The 12,661-nt window shown below is 48.0% G+C and overlaps 1 protein-coding gene across 4 annotated transcripts in view; it reads right to left on the minus strand.

The window, feature by feature from the left end:
• The window catches only part of LOC137766390 (kalirin), a 469,434-nt gene that overhangs the window by 176,124 nt on the left and 280,649 nt on the right, over positions 1–12,661 (minus strand). For all 4 annotated transcript variants that reach the window (XM_068546591.1, XM_068546590.1, XM_068546593.1 and 1 more), the window contains exon 9: positions 10,517–10,747. In XM_068546591.1, coding sequence (XP_068402692.1) covers positions 10,517–10,747 — 231 coding nt within the window. The remainder of the gene's footprint in view (positions 1–10,516; positions 10,748–12,661) is intronic.

A 12,661-nucleotide genomic window follows, 5' to 3' on the forward strand; every position in this document is an offset into this window, starting at 1 on the left:
TTTATTCCCTTCTGCCCCACTCCCCTCCTCTCCCAGTTTTCCTTGCATCAGCAAAAGCACCACAATTCACCCAACTGCTTAGCTGCAAGCCTGTCTTACTTACTCTTTCCTGTACACTGATTTCCATCAAAACCACCCTAGTCCCAGCCACCATCTTTCCTCATTCACCTGATCAGCCCTCTAGGTGGTCTTCCTCCTTTTAGTCTTGACACTCCCTCCACACAACAGCCAGATCTTTAAATATAACATTTCTTTCAACAAGAATCAAGTCATGACATTCCTCTTATTGAAATTCTACAACTGTTTCCTATCACACTTAGAAAATCCAAATTCTCTCCATAGCTTATAAGGCCTGATTTGATCTGGACCCAGCCCATTTCTTCAAACTGTTTACTCCTTTTCCCTCCTCTCTATTCATCAGGTACTCTGGCCATTCTCCTATTTTCATGAATGCACCCAGCTCATTCTGGTCCCAAGGACTTTGTAGGTCCCATTTCACATGCTTGGAATCTCTTCTTAAACACACCCCATGGCTTATTCATTCAGCTCACCTGCTGTCATTCTAGCACCTATGACATATTTGTTTGTTTGTGATGGTGTTCTCTCTCTTCCTCCTTAATGTAAGCTCCACACGGGCAGGGGCTTTGTTTGGTTCACTGCTATGTTCTCAAAGAGCATCTGCTGAATAAGTGAGTGAATGAACTCAACCTGATGCGAGAACTTCCTGTGTGATAAAGGGCAAAAACCATTAAAGGAAAGGGAGCTGTTTGGCAAACAGTTGTGAAATCAGAATACCAACTCTCTGATTCCCTCCCTGGCTCTCTCTGATCAATCATCTTATTTGAAATATGTTATTAAGTTTGTGTCATAATCTGATCCATGATAAAACGGGCAAGGCGTTTTGTTGTGTTAAGTAAACTGAAGAACGGCCCCCTCCTCAGCTGTTACCTCCCAGTGCCCAGCCCCGACTCTGTAGAAGCCAATATTCTGAGGTCGGGAAGGAGAGTTGGCATGCCATCGGTGTCCACACGCACTTTACTCTGTTAAAAGCTCAAGTGCGCGTGATGTGTGTGAGTGCCCAGGACAGCCATCAAATCACTGTTTCTGTCTCCTTGCACAGCACACTGAGAACTAGTTCTGAAGGGGAGCAGCTCATTCTCTGCTGGCACCACTCCGCTCCCCATCGGCTGAGACTGGAGAGCATGTGGGTACCACTTGAAATGGCCAATTACCACCAATTCATTTTCTGTCCCCTCTCTGGAACAAGTATGATCAAAATAAATGTCTTGCTATGGCAGGAAAAGCCATCATTTTTCTGAGAGGGCTCAGCTGAAACTCATTAGCAGGTGTACAGACTCTCTTCCCCCTGAGAACCGCAGTCCTTTGTCCTGACAAATGTGATGCTGGGTGGAAGCTGGCTAAGAAACCAGCCGCCTCCCTCCCTTGGACCCCTCCACTCCCAGGCAGCCCACACCTGTCCCTTCCCAACAGGCTGAGGTGACTGGAAATTGTCTTTGTCTTTGACATCTCCCTGAAAGCATCTCCTCACATGGTGCCTTTGATTCCTGTTTGTGGTGTCACCACACTTTTCATCACTAAGGACTGAATCTCTCAAGTCAGAGGTTCTCAAATTTTAGACCACTTCAGAATCACTTGGGGTTTATTCTAAAACCTAGGCACCACCTTACCCACAGATTCTGAATCAAAAAGTAAAGAGTAGGGGCTTCCCTGGTGGCGCAGTGGTTGAGAATCTGCCTGCCAATGCAGGGGATACAGGTTCAAGCCCTGGTCTGGGAGGATCCCACATGCTGCGGAGCAACTGGGCCCGTGAGCCACAACTACTGAGCCTGCGCGACTGGAGCCTGTGCTCCGCAACAAGAGAGGCCGCGATAGTGAGAGGCCCGCGCACCGCGATGAAGAGCGGCCCCCGCTTGCCACAACTAGAGAAAGCCCTCCCACAGAAACGAAGACCCAACACAGCCATAAATAAATAAATAAATAAATAAAAATTTAAAATAATACATACACTTTAAAAAAAAGTATAGAGTAGGGTCAGATAATCTGTTCTTAACAAAACCCTACTCTGCCCAGATGATCTTAATGCCAGGGGTCTGAAACTGAGTCCCCCTAAAACGAGTTCCCCTGCCGAGTTTATGATTAACCTCTTTATCCAAAACTGTATTCCTTTTCTTGTTCTGCCCTTGTTCCCCTCAGGATTGAGGAGCATCAAAGAAAAGGGGGAACTGAAACTGAGCAGGACCTTGTGAGGTCTTCCTGGATACAAAAGCCCCTCCAAGTCCCCCGTTTTGGTTTGGCCTTCCCCAAGTTCCAAAGAGGAGGCTCATGCAGTTAGTGATTAGAACAATAGAGCCACAGGACTCCCAGTTCCTCCTGAAGGGATGTAGATAACAATATGGTGCATATCTTTGAGTTGCTCTGCAGAGACTACAACCCCCATCCAGTGGAGGATGGTGACTACATGCTGACCACAAGCACAGAGACCCCAGACTGGTTGGAACCAGAAGGTTGATGATTAAGATTCCTGAAACATCACCCTGTTACCTCACCATCAACCAATCAGAAGTCCATGAGCTGATCACACACCCTGTGACTCTCACCCCTAATGTTGCCTTTAAAAGCCCTTTCCTAAAAATTATCAAGGAGTTTGGGTCTTTTGAGCATGAGTTTCCTATTCTCCTTGCTTGTCGCCCTACAATAAACTCTGTACTTTCCTTCACTACAGCTCGGTGTCGGTAGATTGGCTTTGCTGTGCATTGGACAAGTGGACCTGAGGTGGGTTCTTCAACAGGTCCAAGAACCACACTTTTAAAAATACAGTCCCATATTCACACTTGACACCTCCCTTGTCTTCTAACAAAATGGACGGCAATTTCTGTTGATTTTTTTTTCATAAATGCTCTCAAATCTACCCTTGTCGCATCACCTTAGCCCATGACCGTGGCCCTAGGATCTTCCCACTCCAACACAGCCCTCCTCTGGCACTAAATGACCTCAGACCTTCACTCTGATCACCTGTTTTCTCTGGTCAAAATCTTTCAATAGTTCCCCACTAGTTATAAAGTGTGAGTCTTTTATCCTTTAGCCTGGTATTCAAAGCTCCAGAAATAGCATGTTGAGGTCAAGGACATGCCGAACATAGGGGTTATCAGAAAGAAGTGACCTTGGATGGTGACTGTCTAGTCATTTGTTAACATAGTAATAAAAGAGGAATTGAGGACATTAAAGGTGTTTAAAATTGTTGTCTATCAAGAAAGCCCTGAGGCTCAGTAACTCTTGGGGAGGAACCTTCTCTCACTGCTTCCCAGGACCCACCAGCCTCCCAACCCTGCCAGATGGAGGCACCCAGGTCCTTCCTTGGAAGGTACTCATCACAGAAGGATGACTGTTCAGTCAGAACAGAATTTGCATTCAGAAAATCAAAGTGAGCACCCAGGGAAAGGCCATGATGGGGAAGGGAAAAGAAGGCAGAAAGCAGGGCAGAGAGGAATGGGGGTGAGGTACAGAGTGTGAAGGGTCCATGAAATTCCAGGCAGGAGGGTCTGAGCAAATCAGGAGCAGGCCTCTGAAGCCCATTTCCCAGCCCTGCCAATTCTAGCTGGAGGATACATGGAGAAGACTGGAACAGACCCTTTGTTACCAGCCTCCTACTATGGGGAGAGGGATGGAGCGCCCCTTCTAAGAGCAGTGACACCAAAGAGGCAGATGAGAAAGTTTCCCCATCCTCACTCCAATCAGAAAGCAACCCTGACCAGCAGAGCCCTCTCTTTCTCCCCTCCCTTCCTCCCCCAATTCAGCCAAGCCTCAACCCTGCTCACTTTCTGGACACTCACCCTGCCCAAAGAATCATCTATTATCTACTTGAATGTATTCGAATGATTGGATTATCACCATCAAAACTTAATTGAGAACTTTAATACTGCTAAATACGACCATGGGCAAATGGACATTATTCAAGATATATGCTACAAAGAAAAGCATCAGCAGCACTGAGTTAACATAATTATGGATATGAAAAACAAGTGAGAATGGGTACTGCCTGTCTTAGGGACATCTGTGTTAGAGATAAATAACTGTAGAGAGCCATTTTATAATGATGGAGCAGGGGGAAAAGAGTGTTTGCGTGTGAGTACGACTGCCTGTGTGGGTCCTCCTGGACAGGGAGTTTAGGGATGAATCTCAGCTGTCAGCGGTTATACGGCAAGTCTGATCCCTTGGGACCAAGCAATCTATCAGGGCCCTTTAAGCCCTGCACTAACTTATAAACCCCTCAAGGGCAGGATCCGTGTCTCTCTGCATTCCCACCACCTAACATAGTGCCCAGGGCATAGCAGAGAGGCTAAGAGCATGGACCTAGAGATTCAGTGGACTTGGGTTTATAGCCTTCCTCTGCCACTAGCTGTGTGACCTTGTGTAAGTTTACTTAACCTTTCTAAGCCTCAATTTCCTCATTAGTATTGATAAGATGAGGACCAAAGTATCACCTGCTTCACAGTGTTGGAAGATTAATTAAGATAAGTGAAGTGATTAGATGCTCAATTGCTCATAAAGATGATGAATCCTGAGCTATGAACAATAAAACTTTTATAGACACATTTAATCCCAGGAACCAAATCTCAGGGTTGGAATCCAACCATCCCTCTGATGTTTGAATCTCCTCCCCAACATACCCACCAAGTAACTAACTAGTCAGCATTTCAGATTTTTGATGATGGCTCCCCCTTGTGTATGTTCCCTCATCTATCTGGGACTAGGCCCTGAGTGAGCATTTTCCTTCTTAGATGCTTTAATCCTTCCTTCTTATAAGAAGAGTTCTTTTCTAGACCTATCATCATTCCAGTCACTTTTTTCTAACTAAGCACGCTGTCTGTAACCCAAAGGGCTCACCTTTTATTATGCAAAGCTGTTAATTGGATTATACAATGCCCAAACTGGTTTAGTATGATTAAGGGGCTTTAGTCACTACAGCTAGTAAAAGACTGAATATCTGGAGTTTTAAAAAATTACTCTCAAATCCTTTTTACATGTTCTTTGGCAAGCAAGAGCTGACACAGTAAAAGCTATAATTTTCCACGGGAGGCTCCAGAAAAACCTGATAGAAACAGGTGAGATTCATTCATAGTACAAGAACTATGGACTTTAATATTAATACACTCATTCAGAATGGAAAATCACTGAGCCAGAAAATTCTGACATCACTGCCCCTCCCTCGCTCACCTTTGGACTGCTTAAAAGCAAAACACATTGCTTTTAAGGGAAGGCACTGGAGCCTCAAATGGGTAATGTCCCACCCACCCCACCAAGACCACTCCTAACCCTTCCAGCCTGACCTCCCTCTATCGCTGCCAAGAGTAGGCACTCAGTTAGATTTCCTCTTCCTGTCCCCTGGCTATAACTTAGCTCTCCACTTCCTGGCCTTCCCCAGGAATACCATCCCCGTCTCCTCTGCCTGAGCCCCAAGCACCAGTGCAAAGGCCATTCCACTTACAGGGAACTTGCTCTGCTCTGACTCCACCAGCCCACTGTTGTCTTGCTTCTTTGGCCCTGAACCCAGATAGCCACGTGCCACTCATACATCCTCGGGTATATATGTCTTCTCTTGAGCCAGAGACGTCCAACTCCTAGTACAGGGCCTTGCACACAGGTGTTCCAAAACACTTTACCAATTTATTCTTACACCACACGGAGGGAGAAGAAGAAAGGGAGGCAGAACAGATGGCCTGCACAGATACTCACAACAGTTGTTCCGGCTATGAAAAAATGGAATGGAGTTTGTATCTACTAGAAAGATCAAGACTAGCTACTCTTCGTTCTTCTCAACAAAGTCAGGTCTATCTGGGCTTGAAAGGAGTCCTTTATTCTTGTGGGAAGCCACAGGGTTAGGAGAGAAGAACAGACAGAAGGTGGAGGTCAGCTGATGCTGTCATAGAGTGCTCTTATGGCTGTTGCTTAGTACTGTTCCACTCTAAACTGGAAAAACAACAGGACTGAAAATTATTCCACTAGCAATACTATGGTAGATGCACTCTATCTATGCCTTTCTGCAGCTTAATGGACCTAAGTTCCAGTTTGATCCTTAGAGACTTACTTCCATTGCCTCAAAGCCCAGAGGGGAAGAGAATGTTAAGAGGACACTTTTTGGGAACCAAGGGAGAGCTAGCACAGGGATGATGTGTCAGGCCAATTCTGGCTGCAGATATTTAAATGGAATCTCTTATTCACTGGTGTCTATCTTTGGTTTCAACCTCTCTGCTTTACTCTGCTTTGGGCAAGGTACTCCTATTTGGGAAAAGACCACCCCCAGAAATGGCAATGGGACAAGGAGTCGGGTGGGGAGAGGCTGGCTGGCTCTCCCCCGTCTCTCCACTAGCAGGAGTCCCTGTCTCTTTCTCTTTCTCTTCTGTCTCTCCCCCCACCCTCCTCTTTCTCTTTCTCCTCCCAGCCCAGGTATGTCTGTTTCTCTGCTCTCTGTCTTTGAATCTCTCTCCCTTTCTTTCCCATCCTCCACTGTCTGTCTCTGTCTCTCCTCCTCTCTCCCTGTTTCAGGGTGTGTGTATGTGGTCTGTCTTTCCCCTCTCTATGTTAGTATGTGTGTGTGCCTCCTGTCTCTCTTCTGTTCTCCGTCGCCGTCTGCCTGGCTCCTCTCTTGTGTGGTTTTTCTGTAGGACACCGGGACTGGGAGCCAGAAGACTTAGCTTCTGGTCCTGGCACTACCATTAACTAGCTGTGTGGTTATGGCCAAGTTGCTTTACATCTCTGGGCCTCAATTTTCTTGACCCTATAGTAGGTGAGACTGAATGCTCTTCCAGGTCCCCGGCAATTCTGAGATTTTTATCACTGAATGAAACGGAACTCATCAGACTCAGGAGACACCCGAGTACCACTCAAAGAGGATGTGACTAAACCGAGACAATACTGCTGGAGGATCTGCTACATGCTAGGCAGGTGCTGTGCTTGCAGCTCCTTCAGTCCAATGAGATAGGTATGTGATGGTTCCTATTTTAGGGGTGAGGAAACTGAAGCACCAGCAGTGAAGCCACTTGCCCAAGGTCCCATGGCTAAGACTTGTCAGAGCAGGATTTAAACTCAGGCCATCTGGCTCCAGAGTCCACGCTCTTATCCGTAATGCTGTATCACCCTAGCCGCCGATGCTCGTTCACAAGCTTCCCATTTAGGCTGCAGAGTAAACATCTCTAGATGCCAAATGTGCTCAAGAGTCTTGGATCCAGACTATATGGTTCAATCAACTCTCTCCTCCTTCAAGACACCAACTCTGACTTTTCACACCTCTGCCTGTAAGTGTCCCATCAACACTCTATTGCCCTGCACACTGCCTGGCGTGCTTGGGTAGCACGGACCTTTCTATTTTCAAGTGTGTATGTCTTGTTGCCTTTCTACCTAACCAGGCATCTTGCCAGAACCTAGTGCAGTGCTGGGCCCACTGCCCAGACCCATGCTTGCTGAATAGCTGATGAGTACCAGGATACTTTGTAGCACTAAGGAAATACCTGGGACCTTCAGACTTTCACATCACAATTCCTGCAAACAGACTGCAGCTACTCACTGGCAACTACTGGATGGGTTGGGAGGGAGGGTTAGATGGTGTTCAATTCACAGAAGCAGAAACAGGGGGCCTCCAATAATAATTTCAACTCAAGTCAGCAAATATAAAGAGAACCCCAGCTTCATGCCAGACAGCTAAGAGCTGTAAAGGGCACAGAGAAGCAGCAGCCATGGCTTCTACTCTCAAGGAGATACTGGAAAAGAAGAGATGAAGCATGCAAAATAAAAGATGATAAATTTATAAAATTCCAATAGCACTTTGACCTTTGAGTTAACATTATTGTTTGCGTGTGTTTGTGTATTATTAAATAAAATCGTGGGAGCACAGAGCAGGGAAACTGCTTGTCCAGTCTGATTCTGAAAACTAGGGCAGGCTCCTGTATGGCTGGGAGTCGGGAGACCAGAGTCCGAGCCCATCACTGGAACCACGGAGTGCGTTATATTCAGCGCTCTCTGAAGTGCCAACTCAGACACCAGTCAGGCATCAATGCTCGCTTGGGTGTCAGGAAGAATTTGAAACCAACACCAGGTCTCGTAGCCCTTGGTTTTCACATTTTTCTTCGTGCATCTGTCCCAGTGTCAGATATTTGGTGAGTGAGAGTTAGCTGGACAATGGGTGAATGACGTCGTGTCCCCAGAAGTCACATTCACATGTCCCGAAAAGAACAATGGAATCAGTCATCCTGGGGAATTCAGTCCTCGTGGAAAATCCAAACTCCTTTACATCCACCTCATAATCTTCTACTTGCTTTTGTTGAGTGCCAACAATGTGATTCATCTTGTAGAGATGAATTGATAGGGCCTCCATTCCAGAAATGCTCTCATTTTTAGAGCATGATGTAGAACAGCCACCAGTGTAGTTTTATTATACTTTTCCCCAGCTTTAGTGTAGATGTCACGATGGTCACAGAAAAGTCTGATAACAGCCGTTCCCAGAGAGTCCGAGTCTGGATGCCGCCCTCCTGCTGGGGAAGCCTTTCACCCACCCTCCTCGCAGCACCTCTGCCCCTCTCCAGCGCCCATCCTACTAGAACAGCCATGAAAACAGCAGGGAGACAAAGAGCACACCAAGGAAGCTGCACAATCCATGGCCCAGAAATCTCCAAAAGTCACTCAAAGTTCACTGAAGTGGTAACACCTTCTGTGTGCCTCTGGAGGCTGACACCTAACCCTGTCCCAATCACAGACCAAGCCTGTGCTCTCCTGTGCTCAGAGATGATACGTTGATCTGAACAATTCCAGATGGCAGGAGCAGACAACTGATGCATTTGCTTCTCCATCCCCAGCAAGCCCCACAAGGGTTTCAGAGCTGGGGCCAGCACATAAGCAGTGCCCATCTCTCCTGAGGCTGAAGTGTCGCCTCTGATGACTCATCACTGCCCCAGCCGGGGGACAGGGGCTACAAAGGAGTTAGGGCAGCCCAAGAATGGGGGACACTCCTGAAGGCCTGTCTACTTCTGGGACTGACTGCACGGTGGTGACCCCACACCCAGAGGGCGTCACGACCCCTGACAGGATGCCCCGCTCTCCTTCCAACCTGTCTCCATCACAGGATACCCAGTACAAGGGCCCCCCAACAACAGCTGTGAGGGGAACCAACACTCCAAAGACATGTCCAGTTGGCTCTCAATTTTCCACGTATATTTCGACACACTTTTCGATTACACCTGGTCAATACCGCAGGAGGTGTGGAAGGAGAGTGAAATGTTATTTTATATGTATAATCTTGAAATTATGAGGTGGCCACAGAAAAGTCTGAGAACACCAGCGCTCCCACCCCTGCCTCTCACAGCGAACCAGCAGGGAGATAATGCTAAACCTTAACTTCCATCTCCAGCTCCCGACAAGCTCCCCCTCCCCCAGCTTTCAGTCCTCAAAAACAGCTCCCAGGGTGCTTCCCTGGTGTCGCAGTGGTTGAGAATCCGCCTGCCAATTCAGGGCACACGGGTTCGAGCCCTGGTCTGGGAAGATCCCACATGCCACGGAGCAACTGGCCCCGTGAGCCACAATTACTGAGCCTGCACGTCTGGAGCCTGTGCTCCGCAACAAGAGAGGCCGCGATAGTGAGAGGCCCACGCACCGCGATGAAGAGTGGCCCCCGCTCGCCGCAACTAGAGGAAGCCCTCACACAGAAACAAAGACCCAACACAGCCAAAAATAAATAAATAAATAAATAAATAAATAAATAAATAAATAAATAAATAAATAAAAATTAAAAAAAAAAAAGCTCCCAGGGGTCCCCAAAGAGACAGACAGAGAAGTATGAGGAAAAAAGAATGTGTCATTTCATCCAAAAGGGCATTTGTGGCAAGGCTGTCCTTTTATAGTTAGAAACAACCATTTCTTTATTATTTGTGGTAAAGAAAAATGCTATGACTCTTACAATAACGCAAAAAACAGATTAAGCCAGGAGTAACCTCTAATCACAGAACATACAATTATCAACAGCCCTTGTTTTAAATCTGGTTTCCCAAATCCAAGCTTGCCAAAGAATCCCCTGAAGGCCCTGTACCCCACCGCACCCCAACGCTAGCAGGCCACCTGCATCCCTGATTGAGAAGTGGGCACACTGTGGGTCCAGCTCCGCCAGCGCTCAGATGACCCCCTAGGACCCGGCGCTGTCAGAGAGCTCATGCCTGAGGGACGGTCAGCTTCCCCCAAAGAAAACAATGTCATGACTGCAAGGAATTGCTGTCTCTCAGACTGAGCCTCCCTTCCCAACACCAGAGGGTGAGAAGACCCGTCTGTAAAGCTGCTTAAGTGAGAAGCATCAATTAACAAGTCCGGATGGTGTGGAGGGGTGAAGCTGGGGGCTGAACTGCCCTCCTCCCTCCATAAATCAGGCGTTCCCAGGCCTGATCACCTAGGTCAGGGACTTGTGCCACCTGCCTGCCTGCCTGAGACAGATGCCAGGCTCAGGGAAGCAGTCTGTTACCTGCTGGACGTCCTGCTGGAAGACGCAGAGCTGCAGCCGCTGGTGGAGCCGCACCTTGCGGTGCTGCCAGATGCTCTCGAGCCGCCGCTGGTGGTGCAGCACCTCATGCACCACGTCCAGCACCTGGTGCACTGCCTTGGAGTAGTTGGCTGTGGCAGTGAGGGACTCGGAGTTCCCAGGACTCAGGGGACGCTGCAGCACATCCAGCAGCGCTTTGCCATCCTGGCTGACCTGTAAGAGGCAAAGAGGTCAAGTCTAGGGAGTAGAGGGGCAGGAGGGGCGCAGGGAGGCAAGACAAGCCTGCTGGCATCCCTGATGAGGACTGAGAATCTCAGTCCTACCAACACCCATGACAACCAAGGAGTGTGCCACCAGAGCTGCCACAGTGCCCAGCCTGCAGCCCGGGGAGGGCCGAGCACCCCGGAATCCTGAGGGAGAGGAGGTGCTGGGGCTGCAGCCAGTTGTCTGCGAGACCCCGAGTCACTGTCTCCCTCCCCCTTGCATTTCAGCTTCCTGAGGGCAGGGACTCTGCCTTGTTTATCTCGCCCCACGCCTGGAAGAGTGCCTGACACTTGGTACTTGATAAGTATTTACTTGATAAATATTTTGACTGACTCACAGACTAGGTCAGGCAGCAGATCTTGGTTTCAGAAAAAAAGCTGAATATAAGTTGACACCATAAACTTCTCTCCCTCTTCCCTCTTCCGTCCTCACCTTCCTCTACGTAGCTCTAAACTTCTAGGTGTGTGACCAGAGGCAAGTTATTGACACTTAACCCCTTTGGGCCTCAGTTTCCTTGTTTGTGAAGTAGGAATAGAAATGGTACATACCCCATAGAATTGTGGTAAAGATTAAATGAGTTAACGCATGCAGGGCACTTAGAAGAGGGCCCGGCAGGTACGGGCTACCAATTCTACCTTTATCATCATCGTCATCATTTTTCTCTCCTTTACTTCCTTGTCATTTTCTTTCTTTTATACTTACCCTTCTTTTGCTCTCCTTCAATACAACCTCCTTTTTTCTTCTCCTGAAAGTGGTAACATCCCTGTCTTTCCAGAACACGCAGAATAAGGGAGGGACCCTTAGATTGTGGACACGACGTCCATGCTCCTGGGTTCCCCAACACTCACCCTCAGTGCTGAAACCAGTGGGGGTGACATTCCCTGCCATTCCTCACTGGATTCCTGGCAATATTTCTGGAAAGTGGCATCATCTGATTGACACCTGTGGCTCTCCAGGGCTTGGCAGATTATCCAGCGAGCATGTGCCTTTCTAATTTAAAACCATGGTGACTAGGGTATTGATAGGAATTTTAAGACCCCAAATTAATCTGGTTAACAAGGAAGTCAAAGTTGGTTTGGAGTTGAAACGGCCTTTTCCTTCCAGCAAGGTGTGAAAGGAGGTGTGCTTGGTACAAGTTAAGAAGGAAGTTTTTTCCCCTTCTTAACTTGTACCATGCTCCCAGCCTTTGATTTTTCAGCAGAAGAGACTTTTAGTTTGTCCTTCACTTCCACAGCAGCTTCCCACTCCTGTAAACATCCATCTCCACCCCGTGGTGGGTTGTGCTCTGGACCTTCCAGTGAGAAAATTAGTATTTTTTGATGAGCTGCTTCATAAAAGGGGCGGCAGGGCTAGTGTGTGCATGCGCGTGCACCAGACAGAAAGCAGCTCCAGAGGGGCACGGCCTTGCTTTCCTACAGCCTTCCACAGCAGAGACAGTCCGGGCTTCACACACAGGGTGAGGTAGGGGTGTGTGTGTGTGTATGTGTGTGTGTGTGTGTTCACACATAGGGTGAGGTAGGATGTGTGTGTGTGTGTTCACACATAGGGTGAGGTAGGGTGTGTGTGTGTGTGTGTGTGTGTGTTCACACATAGGGTGAGGTAGGGTGTGTGTGTTCACACATAGGGTGAGGTAGGGGTGTGTGTGTGTGCGTGCATGTGTGTGTGTGTTCACACATAGGGTGAGGTAGGGTGTGTGTGTGGGTGTGTGTGTGGGTGTGTGTGTGTGTGTGCACGCATGCGCACTAAGGCGGTTCCTGCCAATGGCTGCATTTTGACATCATCATTAACAGATCAAGGATCTTAAAGATGTCTCCAGAGGGAGAAAAATGGCCTCTCTTCTTCTTAGTCCGACTCAGGCTATTT

The sequence above is a fragment of the Eschrichtius robustus genome, chromosome 6 (assembly GCF_028021215.1).
Source record: "Eschrichtius robustus isolate mEscRob2 chromosome 6, mEscRob2.pri, whole genome shotgun sequence".
NCBI classification, from domain to species: domain Eukaryota; kingdom Metazoa; phylum Chordata; class Mammalia; order Artiodactyla; family Eschrichtiidae; genus Eschrichtius; species Eschrichtius robustus.